Source organism: Opisthocomus hoazin, chromosome 28, assembly GCF_030867145.1.
Source record: "Opisthocomus hoazin isolate bOpiHoa1 chromosome 28, bOpiHoa1.hap1, whole genome shotgun sequence".
In the NCBI taxonomy this organism is placed as follows: Eukaryota; Metazoa; Chordata; class Aves; order Opisthocomiformes; family Opisthocomidae; genus Opisthocomus; species Opisthocomus hoazin.
The window spans coordinates 3,328,556-3,351,791 of NC_134441.1; the positions used below are offsets into that span (position 1 = coordinate 3,328,556).

A 23,236-nucleotide genomic window follows, 5' to 3' on the forward strand; every position below is an offset into this window, starting at 1 on the left:
AGCCCAGAGCGCGGGTGCGAATCGGTGCCAGCGCACCGGGCGACGCTGACCCCTGCGCTCGGCCGGCGAGCCCATCGCCGCGGGATTTTCCGAATCCCGGCGAGTTTTCAGGCTCCTCGCTCCCCACCGTCGGCTTCCTCGGCCGGCGGGTCACGGGGGCTGTGTGTGTGTGCTGTGCCCGCAGGTATGGCGTTGAAAAGCGGGCTGCCCCCGCAGCCGCTGAAACCTTCCATCAAGGTGGAGCCGCAGAGCCATTACAACGCCTTCAAGTACAACGGCAACGCGGTGGTGGAGAGCTACTCGGTGCTGGGCAGCTGCCGGCCCTCCGACCCGTACAGCATGAACAGTGTTTACTCTTACCATTCCTACTATGCACAGCCCAATCTGCCTTCCGTGAACGGGTTTCACTCCAAGTTCGCGCTTCCCTCCTTCGGATATTACGGCTTTTCCAGCAACCACGTGTTCCCCTCGCAGTTTCTGAATTACGGGGCGCCCGAGAGGAGCGGGAGCAGCTGGGTGAGCAACGGCTACGAGAAGAAGCCCGACATCGCGGCGTTGCAGGAGAACCTCAACCACTCCTACGGGAACGCCGATTTCCCCGAGCCCATCCCGCACAGCGTCCGGAGCAAAAACCATCACCAGCGCACGTACGAGCGGGCAAACCGCTACGCCAGCCAGCAGAAAGCAGCGGCGGCGGCGGCGGCAGCCGGGGCGCACAGGACTAGCTCGGGCTCGGAGGAGGCACAGCCGTTTGCACAGAACTGTTTCGGCAGCCGGCCCATCAAGCAGGAGCCCCCGGACCCTCCGCCTGCCATCGAGCCCCTTCCCGGCGCGGCGGCCATGCCCGTCAGCGGCTTAGCCTTGCCGGCCGTCCCGGTGCGCGGCGGGGGACCGGAGCAGCGGTGGAGCCCCTTCAAAGCGTCCCGGGGCATGTCTTCCCCCGAGAGGACTAGCACGGCGGAGGGCTCGTGGAGTGCCCTGGCGCCGGGCTCGGGTGGGCGGGAGAAGCCGAGCGCCTTCGACGCCGCCATGCGCTTGCCGACGCCGGAGAAGCAGTGGCCCAGCGTGCTGGCGGGAGAAGCGGCGGCGCGCGGCTCGGCCTTGCTGCCGAAACCGTGGAGCCCGTGCAAGCTCGGGGAGACGGCGCTGGCCGGCACGGGCACCCCGAGCTTGCTGGGGCCGTTGGGTTTCGGCTCGGCCCTGCCGAGGCTGCCGGGCTTCCCCGAGGAGCCGTGGGGCTCGGTGAAGGCGGAGGAGCGGAGGACGCCGGCGCCCAGCCCTGGGTTGCCGGAGAAGCCGTGGGAGGCGGCGGTGGGCGAGAAGGGGGCGGCGGGGCCCCGCCGGGAGAAGCCGTGGGACCCATTTGGCCTGGAGGAAGATCTGCCGGAGAAGGCGGTGAAGGAGGAGGAGGAGGAGGAGGACGAGGAGGAAGAGGAAGAGGAGGAAGAGTGGTCGGACAGCGAGCACAACTTCCTGGACGAGAACATCGGCGGGGTGGCCGTGGCGCCCGCCCACGGCTCCATCCTCATCGAGTGCGCCCGCCGCGAGCTCCACGCCACCACCCCGCTGAAGAAACCCAACCGGTGCCACCCCACCCGCATCTCCCTGGTCTTCTACCAACACAAGAACTTGAACCAGCCCAACCACGGCCTGGCGCTGTGGGAGGCCAAGATGAAGCAGCTGGCGGAGCGGGCTCGAGCCCGGCAAGAGGAGGCGGCGCGCCTGGGTCTCCCGCCGGACGCCAAAGCCTTCGCCAAGAAACGCAAGTGGGGCGGCGCGTTGGCGACCGAGGCGCCCAGCAAGGAGAGGAGGGACTCGGTCCCCACGCGACAGGCGGTGGCCATCCCCACCAACTCCGCCATCACTGTGTCCTCCTACGCCTACACCAAGGTGACGGGCCCCTACAGCCGCTGGATCTGAGACGGGAGGCGACCGCCGCGGCCCCAGCTTACCTCAACCCTCGGCAGCGCCGGAGCCCGGCGTTGCTTCGTGGTGCTTTCTCCTCGGGCGTGGGGGAGAAGAAAAAAAAAAATAAAAAATACATAGACAAAACCGAAGGAAAACGCAAGAAGAAGAACAACGAAAAAAAGAACCCAAGCCACAGAAAGCGAACCCAACACGCACGCTTGGGAAGAGCGGAGCCGGCGCGGGCGCACGCCGTCGGAGAGCGGCGCTTGGCGAGGAGTTGGCAAACAAAGCGAAACTCGATTGAAAAAAGACACAAAAAAAAAAAAAAGAGGAACGATGCTGTTTTGATGCTTTTCGGTAATCTCATATTTATATCTCCGCGTTTTTTTAATCTAGCCTCGTGCGCCGCACGGACGGAGGGAGGAGTTTCTAGCGTCCTTTCGGAAAGGAGAGGTTTTTAATTCCACTGAAAAATGCCTATTTATTGGATTTTATTTTATTTTATTTTTTACTCCGACGGCAGCGCCGAAGCCGATCTTCGAAAAAGAAGCCAACATCGGAAAAAAACCACCAACCAACCAAACCCTAAACAGAAATAAAAACCAAGGCGAACACCAAACCAGCTTAAAGGCAGGAGGTGACGCCCTCCAGCTCCGGCGTGTGGGCGCTGGCGGGATCGTCGGCTTCGCCGTCAGCCGGACGCGCTCAACAGCCGATTATATTTTTTTTCCCAAGGACCTAAAAATACCTATTTTGCAACTCGAGGAATCCTTTCTTACAGTGACGGGAGACCCGCCGGTGAGCGGGGTGTCCCAGGACGGCGCGTCTTCACTCGGCTCCTCGCCGCCGGCGGGATCGGCTCCGCCAGGACGGAGCGAGCCGGCGTCTTTCCCGGCGCCGGAGACCTCAGGACACGTCCGGGCTGGGGACTGCCGCTGCCGGGGTGCCGCGCTCGGGCTCGGACTTGGGGGCTCCTTTGCCGACGGCCCCGGGGAGCGCGGCGGCGGCAGCTAAAGGAGCCGACAGGACAAAAAAAAACAAAGAAAAAAACATAAAAAAATACGAAAAACGGGAAAACCCCCCCACAAACCAACCCCAAACTGTGAATAGCTAGTGTTGCTCTCTGTACATCACTGTTGCTAAAGTCTGGTGCTTTCCGTCTCTGGGGACTTTTCTCCGTGCGATCGGCTCTGGGAAGAGCGAATCCCAAGACTTGGCTGGCCGAAATCCCCACCGGTCTGCCTTCCCCCGTCGGCGAGCCGGCGTGGCCGCGAGCACCGCCGGGGCTCGGTGCTTTTTCTCTCCCCGGGTGCCATCCCTCCTTCCTTACGGATCGCCGTTCTTCCCACTAAAAAAACAAAAAAACCAACAAACCGCAAACCAACCCAACAAACGACGACGACGACCGCCTGGTGCTTTTCAAACGATCTCAGTCGAGACTTTCCGCCCGTCGCCGATGCCGAAGCCGTGCCGGGGCGGGCGGGCGGGCGGGCGAGCTGCCCCCGCGGCTCGCCGGGAGGGCGGCGTGGCCGAATCCCGGTGCCGGCGTCGCCGGGGTCGTTGCTTTTGCACTTTCAGGTGCCTTTCGGAGAGCCAGCGAGCCGGAGCCGACGCCGTCACCGCGCGGAAGTCACCGTGTGTTTACTGTCACCCTCCTTCCTCGCGCACTGGCACGGATCAGCAGGAGCTCGGTAAAACAGCCTGAACATTTCCGTGGTCTGATTTTAAACCTGTAAATAGGGGAAGAATTTTTTTTAAAAGCACTTTCACCTAGATTTAAAAGCGCAACTTCCAAACCGACTCCCCTCTTTCCTCCCCCGCCCCAACAACTTGAAAGCAGTATGTTTTAACCAAGGTGATTGTGGGAGAACTGTAAATACTGGCAGAATATTTAACACGCTTTGTCCGTCCTTCATAATGAATTTTTCTTTTTTTTTTTTTTTTTTTTTAAATTTTAAAACCGTAATCTGTAAAGTCGCGTAGATTTGACAAGGAAACTCAACGAGCTATTACCGCTTTTCGTATAAATACCCAATAGCATATCAGGATTGTAAGAGTCGATGGCAAGTCAGATTTTAGCGACGCCCGCAGGGCGACGCCGCTTCCAGCGCGGGGACCCGCCGTGTCGATGCTGTTCTTAGGGCGAAAAGGGGGGGACGCGGCTGATCCCCGGCAGCGGCGTCCGGCGGGGCCGGATTCGGGTGCCGGCCCCGGTCGGCGTCGCCCGGGGTCTGGTCTGACTGTCGTGGCAGGGGGTGCCTTGCGAGCTTCGCCTGGGCGGGTTTGGAGTCGGAAGGAGAAGGGGATGCGTTCGGAGAGGGCGAGGGTCCGTCTAACCTGTCTAAGTCCTGCTTCCTCGGAGGGGGTTTTTTCGGTGCAGGGAAGGGGGTTTGGTCCGGGCGCGGCGTTGGCTCCGGCGGGTTCAACCCGGGTCGGCGGGGAGATGCCAGCGCCGCGGGTCGGGGAGCGAGAACTGCTGCAGTCTCACGTTTTTACACTACATAACGTCTAACCTACCTCAAATCTCAGTCATGAAAAATTCGCACGCTTCAGACTTCTTCTACGAAAACTAGAAATCTATGCACAGCTCTTTACCCCTTGCTGCTGAGAGGCTGTTTTCCAAGCAAAATCTTTTCCTTCACCCGTCCTGGCGGCCGCGCTCGTCCCGCCCGTGCCGAAGCCGGGGGAAATCGCGGCGTTCCAGGGGGACTTGCTGGGTGTTTTTAATCGCTTCGGGGTGGGCTGGGGACCGAATTTGGCAGCAGGTCGCGGCCGCAATGGTGCTAGAACAACGCCGGAGGTGGAAACCCTGGGGAGAGCTCGGTGCGGGGAGCCCCGACGGGCTCCTGCCACCCGGCTTCGGTTTTTCCCGGCTGCGATGCTTCGCCTCGGGCGGGGAACGGGGGAGCGCGTTGCGGGGTTCCCCCCTCCCCGTCTCGACGCTCTCGGGACGAGGCACGGGAAGGAGAAGGAAACCAGAATCCCTGAGGTGCCTCAATTGCTGATTTTTCCTTTTAATACTGGAGTATGCTTTGTGGGCTCTATAAGGCATATTTTTATTAAATTAAATCTTCTAATAAAAACGGTGCTATGGTGTTTTAACAAACTGTATCACGCTTCTGCCTGATTCCATCTCGCTGAGGTGCTACTAATGTATATACGAAACTAGGGAACCAAGAAAAAAAAAACCATACAAGCAATGTCGCGGAGAGGGAAAGTTCACTTTTCCGGAGCGACAGCTCGAGGCGTGCCGGGAGCCGGTTGGGTTTACGCAATGTGAAATCGGTGCTGCGTCGGAGGCGTCCCGCCGACCGGGCTCGCGGTGGAGCCGTTCCCCTCCGGCGCGGGGCCGCGTGCGGATGCGGCGCTTGGACAGGGTGCTCAGCTGCGGCGCTCGGCCGTACAGCGTGGACGTGGCGTGCGGACGCGGGGCTCGGCCGGGGTGTGCGAACGTGGTGCTCGACCGCCGTGCGTGGACGTGGTGCTCGGGCTCGGTGCTCGGCCGCGCATCGTGGACGTGGTGCTGGGCTGTGGTGCGTGGACGCGGTGCTCATCCGGGGTGTGTGAACTTGGTACTCAGCCACGGTGCTTGATCGTGGTGCTGGGACGTGGTGCTTGGGCATGGTGCTTGATCGCGGTGCTTGGATGTGGTGTGTGGACATGGTGCTCGGGCACAGTGCTCGGCCACACATCGTGGACGTGGTGCTTAGCAGGGGTGTGTGAACATGGTGCTCGACCATGGTGCTTGATCGCGGTGCTGGGACGTGGTGCGTGGACAAGGTGCTCGGGCACGGTGCTCAGCCACACATCATGGACTTGGTGCTTTGCCACAGTGCTTGACCATGGTGCATGGACGTGGTGCTCGGGCACGGTGCTGGGTCACACATCATGGACATGGCACTCGGGCGCGGTGCTTGGACGTGGAGTGTGAACATGGTGCTTGGCCACGGTGCTTGGCCATGGTGTGTGGATCTGGTGCTCGGCGACGCATCACGGACATGGTGCTCGGACACGGTGCTCGGCCACACATCACGGACATGGTGCTCGGGCACAGTGCTTGACCGCAGTGCTTGGACGTGGTGCGTAGACATGGTGCTTGGGCGCGGTGCTTGGCCACGGGGCTCAGTCACACATCGGGGATGGACGTGGTGATCAGGCACGATGCTTGGCCAAACATCATGGACATGGCGCTGTGGCACGGCGCTCAGCCACACATCGTGGACGTGGTGCTTGGGCACAGCTCTTCGACGTGGTGTGTGGACTTGGCACTCGGGCACGGTGCTGGGTCACGCATCATGGACATGGCACTCGGGCACGGTGCACAGACACGGTGCGTGGACATGGTGCTCGGGCACGGTGCTGGGTCACGCATCATGGACGTTGTGTTTGGGCACAGTGCTTGGACTTGGAGTGTGAACATGGTGCTTGGCCACGGTGCTTGACCGCGGTGCTTGGATGTGGTGGTTGACCACAGGACTCAGTCACACATCATGGATGGACGTGGTGATCGGGCACGGCGCTCATCCACGCATCATGGACATGGTACTCAGGCACGGTGCTTGGACATGGTGTGTGGACGCGGTGCTCGGGCACAGTGCTCGGCCACACATCATGGACGTGGTGCTCAGGCACGGTGCTTGGACATGGTGTGTGGACACGGTGCTTGGGCACGGTGCTCGGCCACACATCATGGACATGGTGCTCGGGCACAGTGCTTGGACATGGTGTGTGGACATGGTGCTCCGGCATGGTGCTCAGCCACACATCATGGACATGGTGCTTAGGCACGGTGCTCGGGCACGGTGCTCGGCCATGCATCATGGACGTGGTGCTTGGGCACAGTGCTTGGACGTGGTGTGTGGACATGGTGCTCAGGCACGGTGCTCAGCCACACATCATGGACACGGTGCTCGGGCACGGTGCCTGGACATGGTGTGTGGACGTGGTGCTTGGGCATGGTGCTCAGCCACACATCATGGACGTGGTGCTCAGGCACGGTGCTCGGGCACGGCGCTCAGCCACGCGTCATGGTCATGGTGCTTGGGCACGGTACCTGGACATGGTGTGTAGACATGGTGCTCAGGCGCGGTGCTCAGCCACACATCATGGACGTGGTGCTCGGGCACGGTGCTTGGACGTGGTGTGTGGACATGGTGCACGGCCACGGCGCTCATCCACCATGCGTGGCCGCGATGCCGTGGCGCTTGAGCGCGGTGCTTCACCGGCGCCCACCGCTGCGGCAGGGTCACGCTCCCGGCACCGGACCCCGCCGCGACGCCCAGGCCGTGTGCCCACCGCGCTCAGCACCGCGCTCCCCACCGGCCCCGGCCCCTCCCCGCGTCACCGGCATCTCCCCCGCCACCCCGCGCCCCGCTTCTGCCCCTCGCTTTCTCTTCCTCTTTTATTTTTCCCCCCTCTTTTCTTTTTATCTTCCATTTTTTGGGGTTTTATTGGTGCTACTTTCCTCCCCTTCGGCTTCCCGTCGGCGCCGGGGCGGCAGCTCCCCCGCGCCCCCCAAACCAAGGCAAAATACCTCAACCCCCCCCCCCGAGCCCCCGCGGCACCGCGGCAGCGAAGGCGAGCGAAACCGGGGTGAAGCTTTCTGAAATCAGGGATCCTTCCGCAGCGGTGTTTCTTCCTTAGGTTCTATTTTTTGTTGGTTTTTTTTTTTAATTATTTTTCTTTTTTCCTCCTCCTTTACCCCTTTCCGCCCGGGGTTCCCCCCCCGCCCCCCCCATTTTTCCGCATCCTTCAGGGATTACAAACCACCGTAATTTCAGCCTCAGTTTTATTCCAGGAGCGATTTAATTAAATTTTTTGGTTGGTGTTGACCGGTGGGTTTTCGCACCGCGGCGCAAAAAAAAAAAAAACCAAACCCCAACAAACCGCGGTAAGAATTCAAAATTGAGAAATTTTGCGCCGTTTCCGCTGGGATCGGGGAGTTCGCTCGGGGGAGGGGGGAGGATTGGGGCGGTTTGGGTTCGGTTTTTGGGGGGCGGATGGAGGAGGGGAGGTGGGACGGCGGCAGGCGGAGGCGGGGGGCACCGCGGGGGTGTCCCGGCGGCTCCGAAAAATTCACACTTGAAGATTTCTTGGTCGGCTCGGGACTGCGGTTACTTGAAATGAAGTTTTTTTCCGGGGCGGATCGAGGGCCGGTAGATTTTTTTCCCCTGTCTCAAGGCAATAGGATTAATGTGTATTAAACTGTAGATACTTCTAGGACAGTAAATTTATGCTGATAATTTTATTTTGTATAATTTTTCCCTTTTTCTTCCCCCCCCTGCTTTGTGTCGCCCCCCTCCCCTTAACACCCCGTTCTTTTTCCCTTCCCCCCCAATGTTTTTTGGTAAATTTATTTTTTAGGATGCCTAAAAATCGCAAGTTTGGATTCTCCCCCCCCCCCTTCCTTCCCCGGTTTTGGTTTTGTTTCTTTTTTGGGTTTTATTTTTGTTGTTGTCGGTCGTTTGTTTTGTTGTTTCTTTTTTTTTTTTTTTAATTTGTATTTTATTCTAAGTTACGCGCGGCCGGCCGGGCCGCGAAATGTATTATTCCTGATATCTTTAAAATATTGTGGGTGTTTTAATAAATTTTATATTTATTTTTTGCACTCAACAAGGCGGCCCCTGGCTTTCTGTGTCCTGCTGGGGGGGGGGTGTCGGGATGGGGCCCTTTGGGGGGGGAGGGTGGGCAGGATGGGGCCCTGGATATGGGTTTGGGGGGGAACAGGGTGGGACCTTGGGTGGGGAGGGGCAGGATGGGGCCCTGGATATGGGTTTGGGGGAGCAGGGTGGGACCCTGCGTGGGGGAGGGACAGGATGGGGCCCTTGGGGGTGGGGGTGGAGCCCTGTCTTAGGGGGGTGGAGGGTGGGGCCCTGTGTTGGATGGGGGTGCAGGGTGGGGACGTTTCGGGGGTGCATCGAGCCCTGCCGGGGGTGGGGTCGGGTCCCCCCGGGGGTGTCAGGTTGTGGTTTCCCCGCCCCCCCACCGCCCCCGGTTCCCACCCCGGGTGAGGGCGTCAGGCCCCCGCCAGGGTCCTCCCCGCCGACAGAGGTCGCTGCGGCGGCGGGTGCCGCTCAGGCCCCGCCCCCAGCCCCGAAGCGCGCCTCCGATTGGCTGAGCGAGGGGTGACCTCGAGGCGCGGCCCCAGCGGCCGGTCAGCGGGCGCGCGCCGCCCAGTATGGCCGCCGCGGCGGGGTTGCTGGGCCGCGGGCCGGTGCGTGTCCCTGTCTGTGTGTCCGTCTGTCCGTCCCTCTGTGTGTGCCCCCCTCCCAGTCCAGGGGTAGGGGGCGGGGGCGCTTTGTCCGTTGTCCGAGACCCCCCCTCCCAATTTTTTTGGGGGGGGGGGTCCGTCTCCCCGCGTCTCCCTCTGTGTTTCCCCCCCCTCCCATAACGGTACCGGTAAGCGCGGCCTGCTCCTCCTCACGGTAAGTGCCCCGGTAGCGGTGCCCTCCGCCGCCTCACGGTAAGTGTGGGCCCCCCCCCGCCACCCGGGTGCCGCTCAAGGCAGCTCCCCCCCCCCCCCCCCCCCCAATCGTGGGGGGTTTCCTGCGTGGAGGGGGGGTCCCTGCGTGGGTACCCGCGGATTTCTGTTTCTCAGAGGTGTTTTTTGCCCTCCCCTCAGCTTTTCCTGCGCCGCGGCACCTGGCGAAGCTTCTCCTCGCAGACGGATGGGGAGGCCCGAGTGACCCGGGTCCTGCGGGAGAAGTTCCCCCGGGCTTCCGCCATCAAGGTCGTGGATATATCAGGTACGGGGCGGCCAAGAAACCCCGACCCTCTTTATTTTCGTGTGTCCCCCCCCCCCGCCCCCCCTGCCTACCCGAGGGAGGAGTCGAGTCTGTCCCCAGCCCCCCTTTCTTCTAGGGATTGTCCCCCCCCTTTCTTCTAGGCATTGCCCCCCCCTTCTTCTAGGGACCCCCCAGAAAGGCTCAGGAACGTGGGGGCATGAAGGGGCCTCGCCTCCACTCAGGCGTTTGCCCCCCCCTTTGGTTTTTCTAGGAGGCTGCGGCGCCATGTACGAGATTCACATCGAGTCGGAGGAGTTCCGAGAGAAGCGGACGGTGCAGCAGCACCAGATGGTGAACGAGGTGAGGGGGGTGCGCAGGGGGCTGCGGTGCGTGCGTGTGTGTGTGCGTGGTGCTGGCAGCTCTGCGTGTGCGAGGTGCTTCATGCCGGCGCTGCGTGTGCAGCTCTCGCAGGCGAGCGCGCTGCCTGCGGAGCTTCACAGCCCGGCACCGCCTGCGCAGCGCTTCGGTCCGGCACGCTGGCCGCGTGTGCGTGCACGGCGCCGGTTGCACACGCGGGCAGCGTGCGAGACCGAAGCGCTGCGCAGGCGGTGTCGGGCTGCGAAGCTCCGCAGGCAGCGCGCTCGGCTGCGAGTGCTGCGCAGGCAGGGCGAGCATTAAGTGCTGCGCAGGCACAGAGTGCGAGTGTCTGAGTAGCGTAGCTCTGTCTTTGTTCCCAGTAAAGAAAACCCCCCCAGCAGAGCCCTTCCTTCCCAGTAAACCCCACCAGCAGAGCCCTTCTTCCCACCTTCCCAATAAAGAAAACCCCACCAGTGTAGCCCTTCCTTCCCAATAAAGAAAACCCCACCAGTGTAGCCCTTCATTTCCTTTCAGAAAAGACCAGTGTGGCCTTTCCTTTCCAGTCAACCCCCCCCAGCACAGCCTGCCCTTCCCAGTAAAAAAAGAACAGTGTATCTCTCCTCAGTAAAAAAAGCTGCAGCAGAGCCTTTCTTTCCCAGTCAAAACCACCCCACAGCAGAGCCCATCTTTCCCAGTTAAAAAAGAAAACCAGCCCAGTGGATCCCTTCCACCCCAGTCAAAAAAGGAACATCGTAGCTCTCCTTCCCTGTCCAAAACCCCCCCTGTGTAGCCCTCCCTTCCCAGTCAAAGCCCCGTGGGCGCTGGGTGGTGCCGGGGGGTGCACACGCGCGCAGGCAGTCGGGGTGCCCCAGGGGTACGTGCCCTGCGCCCGGGCGGGCAGCGAGCTGGCTGACAGCGCTGCGCGCGCGCTCAGCGCCCGACGGCCGGGCTGCAGGCCCAGCGGCCCCTCCATTAAGTGCCAAAGGTGTCAGCATCGCCCTTCCTTCTGCCCCCCAGTAATAAACAGCGTCGCCCTTTCTCTTTCCCCAGTAATAAACAGCAAAAGCCTTCCCTTTTCCCCCAGTAATAAACAGCGTAGCCCTTCTGTTTCCCCCAATGATAAACAGTGTAGCCCTTTCATTTTTTCACCCAAAATAGACAGTGTAGCCCTTATCTTTTTCCCCAGTAATAAACAGGGTAGTCCTTCCTTTCCCCCCCCAAAATAAACAGGGTAGCCCTTCCTTCCCCCCAGTAATAAACAGGGTAACCCTTCCTTTTTGTCTCCCAATAATAAACAGCGAAGCCCTTTCTTTTCCCCAAATAAACAGGATAGCCCTTCCCCCCCAAATAAACAGGGTAGCCCTTCTTTCCCCCCCCAAAATAAACAGTGTAGCCCTTTCTCTCCCCCGCAATAATGAACGGTGTAGCCCTTCCTGTTCCCCCGACTAATAAACATTGAAGCCCTTTCTTTTCCCCAGTAATAAACAGGATAGCCCTTTTCTTCCCCCCCAATAACAAACAGCATAGCCCTTCCTGTTCCCCCCACTAATAAACAGCAAAGCCCATCTCCCCCCCCCAGTAATAAACGGATAGCCCTTTGTTTTTGGACCCAGTAGTAAACAGTGTCACCCTTCTCTTCCCCCCCCATAATAAACAACGTAGCCCTTCCTCTCCCCCCCAATAATAAACAGTGTTGCCCTTCTCTTCCCCCCCCCCCCCAATAAACAGCGTAGTGTAGCCCTTCCCTTTTGTGGATGGGTGAACAGTGAGGCTCTTTGCTTTTTCCCCAAATAAAATAGCATGGCCCTTCCCTTTTTCCCCCAGTAGTAAGCCACCCATCCTGTGTAATAAAAACCCAGTGTAGCTCTTTTTTTCTGAATAATTGGGTAGCTGTGTGTGTGTGTGTGTGTGCAGCACTTGGGCACTCTGGGTGTGTACAGCACGTGTAGCTGGGCATGGTGCAGGATGTGTGCATGCACAGTCATGCTGCACCAGTGTTGTGTGTGTGTGTGCGCGCAGCCACAGAGTGTCTTCATAGTGTAGTGTTCCTGTCCTTCCTAAACAGTGTAGCTGTGTCCCCACTGGGCACTCTGATGGTGCAAACTGAGTGCACAGGCTTAGCACAGCCTCTTCTTCCTTCTCAATATTAAGGGGAGGGAGAAAAACCAACAAAGTCTGCTAAAAAGGTGGTGTAGCTCTGTGTGTGTGCAGTGCTTAAACCTGGGTGCATGCAAAGTGTCTGAGTGCAGTGCACACTTGGGTGAGGGTCTTGATGCTACACAACTCACCATGGGTAGGGGCATGCAGCACTTACACTCTGGTGGGTGGGGTGTGAGTGTGCACACAGCGTAGTCCTTCCCTCCCCACTTTACAAAACATCCAAGCTGGTGTTCTGTGTAGCACTTCACTGTGGGGTGCTGGGTGCAGGCAGTGTTGATAGCTGGGTATTGAAGTGGTGCATGGAGGGTGTGTGACTTTGGCAACAGGTACCACTTGCCACCTACACTGGGTGGGTGTTCCTCTGAGTGTGTGGCAGTGTCCAGCCACCTTACTGTGCACAAGCACCACACAGCCCCCCCATTGTGGCCTTCAACTCCCCAGTGCTGGTGCTTGTCTGTTGCAGGCACTGAGTGAGGAGATCAAGAGCATGCATGGACTGCGCATCTTCACTTCCAGCCCCAAAAAGCCTTGATGGTGCTGGGCCAGTGTAATAAAGCTGCTGGGCTGGGCAGGAGGGTGCTGTGGCTGCTTTTTTGCCTCCCAGACTACCTGCTCCTACTAAAATTTATCCCCAAGTGCTGCGTTTTCAATTAGGCACCAATTTGGCACCTGTGCAGGTGGGGAGGGAGGGGGCTGCAAGGTGGGGGGGAGGAGGAAGAAGAGACCCCTCCTCTGAAACCAGAGCACAAAGGAGAAACTTTATTATTGCCTTGCCACAGTGTATGGGCCCCCACCACCACCCCAGGAACACCAGGGCAGGGCTCTTCAGGCAGGCAGGGGGCAGGCACTTCTCTTCCTGCTGCCAAAGGGGAGCCCAAGGCTCTAAGGGCACCTCCTCCAACAAGAAGCTGAGCCACTCGGCTCCCACCCTGGGCAGGCTGCTCACAGGCCAAGGGCTGTGTCCAGAGGAAAACTTTGCAGCACTTAAACTTCACCCCATGCCTGCAGGAAACATAACTTGCTCTGAGGCCAAGTCCCATCCTCAAGCAGGCTGTGGTTGTGCCAGACTTGAGCACACAGCCTAGAAAACCCAGCAGACTTCCCAGGACAAGGCACTCCACTGCAGCTGACCATGTCTGAAACCACACAGGCTGCGGCTGCTGCACAGGAGAAGCGATGCTTGGGCTCAGACCGATGTCGCTTGCAGCGCTGTCTGGCATCTCGGGGCTCGTGTCGCTGAAGGCAAAGCGCAGAAGTGGCTGGCGTGTAAAGCGGAAAGGAGCAGCCAACAGTTCTATCTGTCCTTGGAGCCCAGCTTCTCGATCAGTTCCTGCAGAGGAGCCAACTCCCGCCGGTCGATCAAGTTGAATTCCTGGCAGGGGAAAAAAGCAACACAAAAACTAAAGGCACCTCTCAAAGAGCTGCTGGAAAACATGTCCGGCCACCGTACACGTCCTGGGCAGTCGCGCCATGGATGCGTGCCTGGTCCCCAGAGAACCACCAAACAGGCATTAATTGCTGCTGCTGCTGCTGCAGCTGCCGCTCCTGGTCCTCTGCAGAGAATTTCCAAGCGTTTCCAGACAACGCAACCTTTTTTGCTGCCTCGAAGTCCCATGCTGCTCCACACGAGTGGCATGTGCAGCCACAGTACAGGCTGTTAAAATACTGACAAGGAAAAAAAAAAAAGTGCTGCTGCTGAGTTGATTCTTGAGCTACAAAACTCCCAAGTTCTCCTCCAAGCCCGGTTTCTTTTGCTGCAGACCGACAGCTAAAACCTGAGAGGGAAATTACAACTTTCACAGCCATCTTGGCCACTCTTCCTGTGAAAAAAACCACACAACCCAACACCACAAAGCCACAGTGCTGCAGCTGCACGGTTTGCATGGTACAGAGAGCAGGAGCCCAGCCTATCTTCCAGCGCACGCCACGGCTGTAGATCTTCAGAGAGCGAGGCGGCGCGTCAAAGCGCTTCAAATCCAACTCCCTTGAAAAGCAAACGGGGAACAAGAAACCCCAGAGGCAGGCGCCCGGCCACCGTTTTGCAACTCACCTGCACGAAGAAGATAAAGTGCTTGAAGGAGGTGTTGAGGTGGGCCTCCTCCTGCAGCCGCATGACGGAATCGAAGTGCTGGTGGTAGATGTGAGCGTACACGCGGAACAGCCGCTTCAAAATCGTCTTGGCCACCGACATGAAGTTCTTGGGAAAAGGGACACCTGAAATGCACCAACGCGCACGGATGAGTCCTTCAGTTCGGTCAGAAGTACCGAAGCGAGACGTTCCGGCAGCGTCTCGGTCCCGTAGGCGAGGCCCTTTGCATCGCGCCGCCGCCGCCGCGCTTACCGATCTTGGAGGGGAAGAGCGTTTCATCGTCCAGCTGGTCCTGCACCCACGTCATCAAGTAATCGATGTACTTTGGAGCCGAGCACTTGATCGGCTTCTTTATGTTGGTGCCGTCCGCCCAGTGGTACTCGTACCTGTGAGGAGAAGGAAGGGAAATAAAATTCTTTGCTCTCCCAGGAAAAATTGCATTTTTAGGCCCTGCAGCTTCCTCCTATCTCAGTAAGGAGTGACGCTGCAACTCTGACTCCTCAGCAGCCATGAGAGCAGAGCTTTCCCTTTCCAGAGTCAGAGTTAATGCCTGCATCCCGACTGCCACAGCGATCCCCCTCAAGGTCTGACCCTCAAAAGCGAGCTCCAGCTTTGTGCTTTCCATCACCCTTTCCTTGAAACAAGACACAAACCGGCCTAAGAGGAAGTGTCAGGGCAGGGCTCACCATCTGAATTAATTCACCTACGGCTTTCAGACACCCTCCAGGGCACTCCCTCTCCCCTCTCACGAGATGGCCAACTTCCCCGAGGCTGCACATTAGCCACAAGCTTTTGAAAGCGCCGGCTCGAATCGACACGCGTGCTTATCGCTCCCACGGCTCCTCTGAACCGCGACAGACAGGGACTGTAACATCACATGACAACACAACCCACTTTCTCTAATCTTCTACAAAATACTTGAAAAGCAGGGGAAAACCCCCCTGTGTTTCAACTGTCGCCTCCTGACCGACAACAAGCGAAAAACAAATGGTGCCATTCAAACAGGAAGTCGCTACAGGAAACGTCTGCAAAAATAGAAACGGGAACTTGCAGTCAAAATACTTCTGGTAGACAAGCGGGGCAGGATGTTACACAGCACCCTACAAACGCTGCCCACCCGCCAGACTCCACGCTGCTCCCCAGCAAACAGCCAGCCTCGAGCAACCTTACAACCAAGACACTCCGCTGCAGCTTCACCTCAACAAAACGCACAAGTGCAGAACCACCACGAAATCATCTCCCTGCAGGTATTCCTGCCTCCTAAGAACACAGCGTCCCAAATGCAGCTTCGCTATCTCTTTTCCACTTTCCACGCTTCCCTTCTCCTACAAAGCAGTTATATTATGTCAGCTAGCGAAATGTGCCTCCTGAAAACCACTGCCTGCACTTCTTACCCCCACGACAGGTGCTGGTGCGAATCGAGGGACGACAGCCCCTAAAACCGCCCTGGGACAACACACGCTTTGTACCCTTTTAGGGCCCACGCCAGGGTAAGCGTATTTCAGGCCAGGCTGATGCAACAGGGCAGGTGATAGCAGCCTCAACACAGCGTAGTGATCGGCGGGAACCAAAAGACACTTGGCCGTTCCCTACTACACGTAGCAAGTCTCTACAAGCACGAGGTTCCCTTCTGAGCTTTAACTCTCCGCAATAACGACAGCGTCGGGCTGCTCCCTTCGCCCGGTGTTGCCATCACGCACACTGCACAGTAAGACAACCCAAGCGTTCGCCTGGCTCGTGTCCCGCCCCGTGCTGGCAGCAGCGACTCTGGAATCGCTCATCCTCAGAAAAATCACGCTACGGCCTCTCAGAGTGCTGGCTGTGCGAGAGGTTACTCTAAGACCTCGACAGCAGACCTTTCCAGTCAAGTTAGCTCTCTCACTTTGCTTAAACCATTTCAACAGCACATCTTATCAGCTTCCAGCCAACACGGGGACCTGATCGACAGCGGGAAGAGAGATCCCCACGCACGCTTTCCCTGGACAGATACTCAACACGCCAGACAAACTGACAGCTACCGACACCACACAGCCTCCCTAACGGACAGCACGGCAGCGCGCGTGGATAAACGACACCAGGAGAGCACGATGCTGCGCCTCGACCCGATCCGGTCACGTCCCATCCTCTTTTTAGCTTCTTGCTATACACGCTCGAGCAACCCCGCGCACCCGCCTACTTCCCCACGTTTAAATTGCGGCTGTAGAACGTATAAACTTCTTACCTTGGTCCGGCGGACATGACGGGACAGCTTGCCTCCGTGCAGAACTCCGTAATGGTCCCGTACAGCATGTTGATTTGGTTGAAGAAATCCACCGCTGGAAAGGAAGCGCATCGAGTTTACTCAAAGTGCAAATACGAAGCGGACCGAAGCACTGGCTCGCTCTCGTTCAGCTGACGCAGCCTCCGAGGATCGCTGTCGCGGGGGTGAACGGGCTGCAAAACTCTCAGCGAAAACAAACATCCCCCTTCCATACGACGTCACGTGGCTGACGACTTCGAGGCATTGCGACCATCTAGGAATTTGAATCGCTTCATCAGCTTTTCACCGTCTGGCTGCCACCCCTAGCCGATTCGTATGGCACGAAGCTCCGCTCAGCCTTCCACACCTTGGAAGTGACTGCTTTATGTTCCTTCCACATCCTTAAAAAAATAGCAGTACCTGAAAAACCTGACTGATTTTGGTAATACAGGAGACCTTCCTCAGGTTGAACGCTTACAGCCCGACTTACTGTTTGCCGTTACTCGGAACTACTTTCTCCTCTAACCTCCAAAGAAACAAAGTTCAAGGCCAGGGAGAACAACTGCTAAATACAAAATAAATCTGTAGTATTTGGCTTTTTAAACTATGCGTGCAGCAATAATAAAATGAAAACAGAAAACAAAAAAGAAACTCCACAAGCGTACAGTTCAGCAGACAGCGCAGTTCCGATTTTTCCCTGGACTATTCGCTGCCACCATTTTCGCAGCCGACAATGCTAACTTTGTAATTCCAAATATCAATGATTGAAGCTCGCTCCCTGGTGCAAAAATAACTATTTGCAAACCTAATTGCTTTTGCAAGTCTGAACTCAAGAAACCCCACCCCGAAACCACAACGGTGCGGGTTTGTTTCTCGCTTTCTGCACGCTTCCGGAGCCCAGCGTCCCTTTGACGCAGGACCCAGCTGCTGTTGGCACATCACGCCCCTCACCTACCTTTTATCCAAACTCTGTTACCTCAACAAAGCAAGCCTGGGATGAGAATTTCATTTGGGGAAGTTCTATGTTCTTCTGAGGATAAAACCCAGAGATTTTTGGTTTTCCCACTCCACCTCCACACAAGGACGGATCCCTCTCTCGTAGGACTTACTGTTAACTGCGATCCACTCGTTAAGGTCCTCTCCCTCCGGCAGCATAACCGCTTGTCTGAGGTTACCGCTCCCCAGGGTCGCTTCCGCATGTTTCAGGAGTTCGTACTGATGGGAGCCTTCGGGAATGTTCTTCTTGGGTTTGAATGTTTTCGAAGATCGACTCCCGCTGACAAGAGAGAAAGCGCTTCCAGTTAGTCCTTCAACAACACTCCCTTGCCAGAAGCATTTCCCATATTACCCCTTGTATTCCAGCACTTTTAACTGGGGTGGCACCACCCCTTCCCCATTTCCCCCACCACCGGGGCAAAGAGATCCTGCATACAGGCCAAAGGGTTTCTGACGGCATCACACAAAAAACACACGCTTCCCTCTTTCACCAACACTTTTCAGAATAACAAGAAACATTCAGTGCGAAGGCCCAAAGACTCATCAAGCAACAGTTCCTCTCCATCACGGAAATCAACGCCCACGTAACTCCGCTCGGGAACGTAACGACCTGCCGACTGCTGCGAGGTCAGTTTGACAGCAGCAAATAGTAGACGCTCAGCCCTTAAGTGCACCGTAGGAAACACCTTGCTAAAAATAGCAACTTAATAGACTCCAGCCCTGAAATGCAAATTGTCATCGTAATCTTCCCTTGCTGTGTCGTACCGACAGCTGAGCTCAGCAGCCGAGCCACCGCACAACTCCTCGCCAGACTCTCCCAATCCCTCCAACCGGGCCGGCAGTCCCGCAGCCCCTCCCCAGACAGCCAGCGCTGCCAAAAACTGGATGAATTTTGATACCTCTCAACCACAAAACATTAACTTCCAGACCCTGCTAGCTCTCTGCTTCTGAGCAAGGGTGACGCAGACAACAGGGTGGCCGGGGCCAAAGCATGGCGCGGGGGAAACGGGCTTCTCCGGCGTGCGCTGCTTGGCATCGCCGGCATCCTGCCCCCGGTGCAGGCAACCAGATGCATTTGACCGGCACGCGTCTCGCGGCAGCTTCCTGGTGCAGCCTTACGGCTTCGCACACTCTGTGTACGAGCTGCGCTCGGTGCGGAAATGAAAGACCTACAGATCTGCCTCGCTCTTAAAGCAAGCCGCTGCCTCCAGCTGCAGCCGAACCGCAGGCCCGGCACGTCGCTGACCCTAGGCAGAGGGTCCCAAAACGCAGACCCAGCGCATCGTCAGCCCTAGGAAGATGCTCCCCAGCTCTTTCTTATGTCTCCAGTTCTCATCCAGAGCACCTACCAGGCCTTAAGAGCCAGAAGCCCTCTCACACTGTACAAACATTCAAATCTACGACACAGGTATGCAGCAGCCCATCTCCTGTAGCTTGTTAGAGATGTTTGGTTTTTTAATTTTACACCACATGCCTATAGGTCTACCAAATTAACAGTGCTCAAATGCACCTGCAGTCAGGCCTGCCCCACCTCACAGGAGGACAGCCCCTCACACAAACATCAGCCAGCACCAAAAGTCAACACCTTTTGCACTGCACCAGCCTTTGCCCACAGATAAGGCCCACCCAAAGCCCACCCAGGTGGAAGTCCCTCACCCATGGGACAACAAGCTCTTCTTTCCCACCCCACGCCCCCAAAGCCCCCTCTCAACTCCCAGGGCTTCCGACTAAGTCAGAGCATCCCTGCAGACACCCACACTCCTTTGGCACCTGCCCCAGTTCCCCTGGAAGACCAAACTCTGAAATTCTCCCCACCCAGGAGGGATTAATCCTCACAAGACAACCCCTTCCCAAAGCCTTCCCTCTAGGGCAGCCCCCCAAAGAGGCCTCCCATTCTCTATACACCCCCAAAGCCACCTCCTCCATGGCACTCACCCAACACAGGCACTCTCTAAGGCACCTGGCCTCCAGGGCCACCCTGCTCCCTCTGCCAGCCCCCCCTCCACATCCCAGCCTGGGACCCTACCCCACAAAGCACCATGTCACCCCACTGCTGACCAGCCCTTCTTCCAAGGCTTCCTCACAGAAAAACCACTGCACCCCAGAGCCTCCTGCCAAAGTGTTCCTCGACACCTCCTTATGCTTCTCCAGAGATTCTTTTCAAAGCCTTCCCCCCCTCCATACATGCCCAGGTCCCCCCTCGAGGCCTGTGCCCAAAGTCACCCAAGGCTTCCCCCTAAAACTTCCTCTGAGGGCCCTCCCGAGCCCCGCCACAAGGCCTTCCTCAACCTCCGGGGCACCGCTGGGGCCTCTGACCCCCAAAAGCCTTCCTTGACAGGACCTCCCTCAGGACCCGGACCCACGATGCCTCCCTCAGCCCCTGGAGCACCCCCCCCCCCCAAGCCTCCCCAAAAGCTTCCCTCCCCTTCAAGTCCCTCATAGCCCTCAAGGCCTCCCCAAACGCTTCCTCCCACCCCCCCCAGTTCCCCTCACAGCCCTCAAGGCCTCTCCAAATGCTTCCTCCCCCCTCAAATCCCCTCAAGGCCCTTAAGGCCTCCCCAAAGGCTTCCTCCCCGCCTCAGATCCCCTCAAGGCCTCCCCAAACGCTCCCTCAATGCCCCCCCCAATTCCCCTCACAGCCCTCAAGGCCTCTCCAAACGCTTCCTCCCCCTCAGATCCCCTCAAAGCCTCCCCAAACGGTTCCTCCCCCCCACCCAGCCCTCAAGGCCCCCCCAAACGCCTCCTCCCCCCCTCAAAGCCCTTCAAGGCCTCCCCAAACGCTTCCCCCCCCAATTCCCCTCACAGACCAAGCCCGACTGCCCCCTCCGCCCCAGACCCTCTCACAACCCTCCCCAAAGACCGAAACCCCTCACAGACCCCCACCCCAGAGGCCTTCCCTACCAAAGCCTCTCACGCAGACCCCTCCCCAGGGGCCTTCCTGCCCCCCTCAAAGCCCCTCGCAGCCACTACCCCGCTCCTTCGGGACCCCCCTCCCAACACTCACAAGAGGAAGCTCATGGCGAGCGGGGCCGAGGCGAAAGCGGCGCCGGCGGCTGCTCGCGCGCGGCCCCAGCTCCTCTGCGGGCAGCGCCCGCCCCGCCGCCAACTCTCGCGAGAACTCGGGCGGGAGGAGGAGGGGCTTCATGCTAGGGAGGCGGGGCCTCGCGGGGAGGGGGCGGGGCCTCGCGGGGCGCTGTCTCCATGGCGACAGCGCCTAGGCCGAGGTCTAAGTGGGCCTGGGGGCCTCCAGAGTCCCCTCCCCATGGGCCTGGGGACCCCCATGAGCCTGGGTAACCCCCAGAGCCTCCTGCTTGTGGACCTAGGGACGCCCCACGGATGTGGGTACCCTCAAAGGCCCCTCCTCATAGGTCTGGGACCCCCCTATGGGCCTGGGGACCCTCAAAGCCCTCTCCTCATGGGCCTGGGGAACACCATAGGGGCCTGAGCACCCTCAAAGCACCCTGGTAGTGGGCCTGGGGACACCCCTATGGACACAGGCACTGTCAAAGGCCCCTCCCCATGGACCTGGGCACCATCAAAACGCCCTCCCCATGGGCCTAGGGACACCCCTATAGGCCTAGGGACCCTCAAAGCGCCCTGCCCATGGACCTGGGGACACCCCTATGGACCTGGTCACCCTCAAAGCCCCCTCGTCGTGGGCCTAGGGACACCCCTATAGGCCTAGGGACCCTCAAAGCACCCTGCCCGTGGTCCTAGGGACACCCCTACGGACCCGGACACCCTCAAAGCACCCTGCCCGTGGCCCTGAGGACCCCCCATGAGCCTAGGGTCCCTCAAAGCCTCCTCCTCCTAGACCTAGGGACCCCTCTATGGGCCTCAGTACCCTCAAAGGCCCCTCCCCATGGGCCTGGGGACCCCCCTATGGGCCTGAGTACCATCAAAACCCCCTCCCTATGGCCCTGGGGAATGTTAAAGCACCTCCCCGTGAGCCTGGGGGACCATCAAACCTCCTCCTCATGGGCCTAGGGACACCCCTACAGACCCAGACACCCTCAAAGTGCCCTGCCTGTGGACCTGGGGACACCCCTAGGGGCTCGGGGACACTCAAAGGTCCCTCCCCATGGGCCGGGGGACACCCCTATAGGCCTGGGGACCCTCAAAGCCCCCTCTTCATAGGCTTGGTGACCACCCTATGGGCCTCGGCAACCTCAAAACCCCCTCCCCATGGCCCTGGGGACATGTAAAGCACCTCCCTGTGAGCCTGGGGACCATCAAAACCTATTCCCCATGGGCCTAGGGACACCCCTGTAGGCCTGGGGACCCTCAAAGTGCCCTGCCCATGGGCCTGGGGACACCCCTGTGGGCCCAGGGACACCCCTGTGGGCCCAGGGACACTCAAAGTCCCCTCCCAGTGGGCTGGGGGACACCCCTATGGGCCTCGGCACCCTTAAAGGCCCCTCTCCATGGGCCTAGGGACTCCGCTATGGGCCTAGGGACCCTCAAAACCCCCTCCCCATGGGCCTGGGGACATTTAAAGCTCCTCCTCATGAGCCTGGGTACCCCGCTATAGGTCTGGGGACCCTCAAAGTTCCCTGTCCATAGGTCTTGGGACCTCCCATAGATCTGGGCACCCTCAAAGCCCCCTCCTCATAGGCCTAGGTACAATCCTATAGGCCTAGGGACCCCCAGTGCGCCCTGCCAGTGGGTCTAGGGACACCCCTATGGACCCAGGCACCCTCAAAGGGCCCTCCTCATGGGCCTGGGGACACCCCTATGGACCCAGGCACCCTCAAAGGGCCCTCCTCATGGGCCTGGGGACCCCTCTATAGGCCTGAGGACTCTCAAAGCCCCTTCCTCCTAGACCTGGGGACACCCCTATAGGTGTCAGCACCCTCAAAGGCCCCTCCCCATGGGCCTGGGGACCCTCAAAGTTCCCTATCCATAGGTCTTAGGACCCCCTCATAGACCTGGACACCCTCAAAGCCCCCTCCTCGTGGGTCGGGGGACACTCCTATAGGCCTGGGGACCCTCTAAGAGCCCTGCCAGTGGGCCTATGGACACCCCTATGGACCTTGACACCCTCAAAGCACCCTGCCCATTGGGCCTGAGAACACCCCTATGGACCCAGGCACCCTCAAAGGCCCCTCCCCATGGACCTGAGGACTCCCCTATAGGCCTGGGGACTCTCAAAGTGCCCTGCCCACGGGCCTAGGGACACCCCTATGGACCTGGGCACCCTCAAAACCCCCTTATCATGGGCCTAGGGACACCCCTATAGGCCTGGGAACCCTCAAAGGCCCCTCATCATGGGCCTGGGGACAATTAAAGCTCCTCCCCATGAACCTGAGGACCCCCCTATGGGCCTGGGGACCGTCAAAACCCCCTCCCCATGGGCCTAGGGACAGTTAAATCTCTACCCCGTGAGCCAGGGACCCTCAAAGTTTCCTCTCTACAGGTCTTGGTACCTCCCATAGACCTGAGCACCTCAAAGCCCCCTCCTCATGGGCCTGGGGACCCCCGATAGACCTGGGCACTCTCAAAGCCTAGTGACCTCCCTATGGGCCTGGGGACCCTTAAAACTGCTCCCCATGGGCCTGGGGACACCTCTGTGGGCCTGAACGCCCCCTGACATGCGCCTGGGGACCCTCAAAGCCCCCTCCCCATGGGCCCAGGCAGCCCCAGAGCCTCCTCCTTATAGGCCTGGGCAGCCCCCCGCCATGGATCTTCCTCCCCCAGGGTCACCCCCAACTCACAGGCAGTTCCGCTCCTCCCCAACCACCACCATCTTATTTCAGCGCCTCG

The 23,236-nt window shown here is 58.9% G+C and overlaps 3 protein-coding genes across 4 annotated transcripts in view; 2 read left to right on the forward strand and 1 right to left on the reverse strand.

Annotated features, from left to right (window-relative positions):
- TET3 (tet methylcytosine dioxygenase 3) overlaps nt 1-7,821 on the forward strand; it is a 29,256-nt gene extending 21,435 nt beyond the window's left edge. For both annotated transcript variants that reach the window (XM_075444721.1, XM_075444722.1), the window contains exon 10: nt 185-7,821. In XM_075444721.1, coding sequence (XP_075300836.1) covers nt 185-1,920 — 1,736 coding nt within the window. In that variant the 3' untranslated portion in view covers nt 1,921-7,821. The remainder of the gene's footprint in view (nt 1-184) is intronic.
- A 1,221-nt stretch (nt 7,822-9,042) lies between these two features.
- BOLA3 (bolA family member 3) lies at nt 9,043-12,723 on the forward strand. Its single transcript, XM_075444680.1, has 4 exons — nt 9,043-9,121; nt 9,530-9,653; nt 9,904-9,992; nt 12,613-12,723. The coding sequence occupies exons 1-4, from the start codon at nt 9,086-9,088 to the stop codon at nt 12,679-12,681; spliced, it is 318 nt and encodes a 105-aa protein (XP_075300795.1). The 5' UTR covers nt 9,043-9,085; the 3' UTR covers nt 12,682-12,723.
- A 159-nt stretch (nt 12,724-12,882) lies between these two features.
- On the reverse strand, nt 12,883-20,574 carry MOB1A (MOB kinase activator 1A). The gene is made up of 6 exons (XM_075444598.1): nt 20,478-20,574; nt 17,587-17,753; nt 16,460-16,553; nt 14,491-14,624; nt 14,200-14,363; nt 12,883-13,521 (listed from the first exon to the last, which is right to left on the reverse strand). The coding sequence occupies exons 1-6, from the start codon at nt 20,489-20,491 to the stop codon at nt 13,444-13,446; spliced, it is 651 nt and encodes a 216-aa protein (XP_075300713.1). The 5' UTR covers nt 20,492-20,574; the 3' UTR covers nt 12,883-13,443.
- Nucleotides 20,575-23,236: the final 2,662 nt, after the last annotated feature.

What these genes read in the sequence shown, in the direction of transcription:
- BOLA3 (XM_075444680.1), top strand. Translation starts at nt 9,086, where the DNA reads ATGGCCGCCGCGGCGGGGTTGCTGGGCCGCGGGCCG. An exon ending in GGTTGCTGGGCCGCGGGCCG is followed by an intron (nt 9,122 to 9,529) that starts GTGCGTGTCCCT and finishes CCCTCCCCTCAG; the next exon opens with CTTTTCCTGCGCCGCGGCAC. An exon ending in AGCACCAGATGGTGAACGAG is followed by an intron (nt 9,993 to 12,612) that starts GTGAGGGGGGTG and finishes TGTCTGTTGCAG; the next exon opens with GCACTGAGTGAGGAGATCAA.
- MOB1A (XM_075444598.1), bottom strand. An exon ending in CGAGTGGATCGCAGTTAACA is followed by an intron (nt 16,554 to 17,586) that starts GTAAGTCCTACG and finishes CTTCCTTTCCAG; the next exon opens with CGGTGGATTTCTTCAACCAA. An exon ending in GTCATGTCCGCCGGACCAAG is followed by an intron (nt 14,625 to 16,459) that starts GTAAGAAGTTTA and finishes TTCTCCTCACAG; the next exon opens with GTACGAGTACCACTGGGCGG.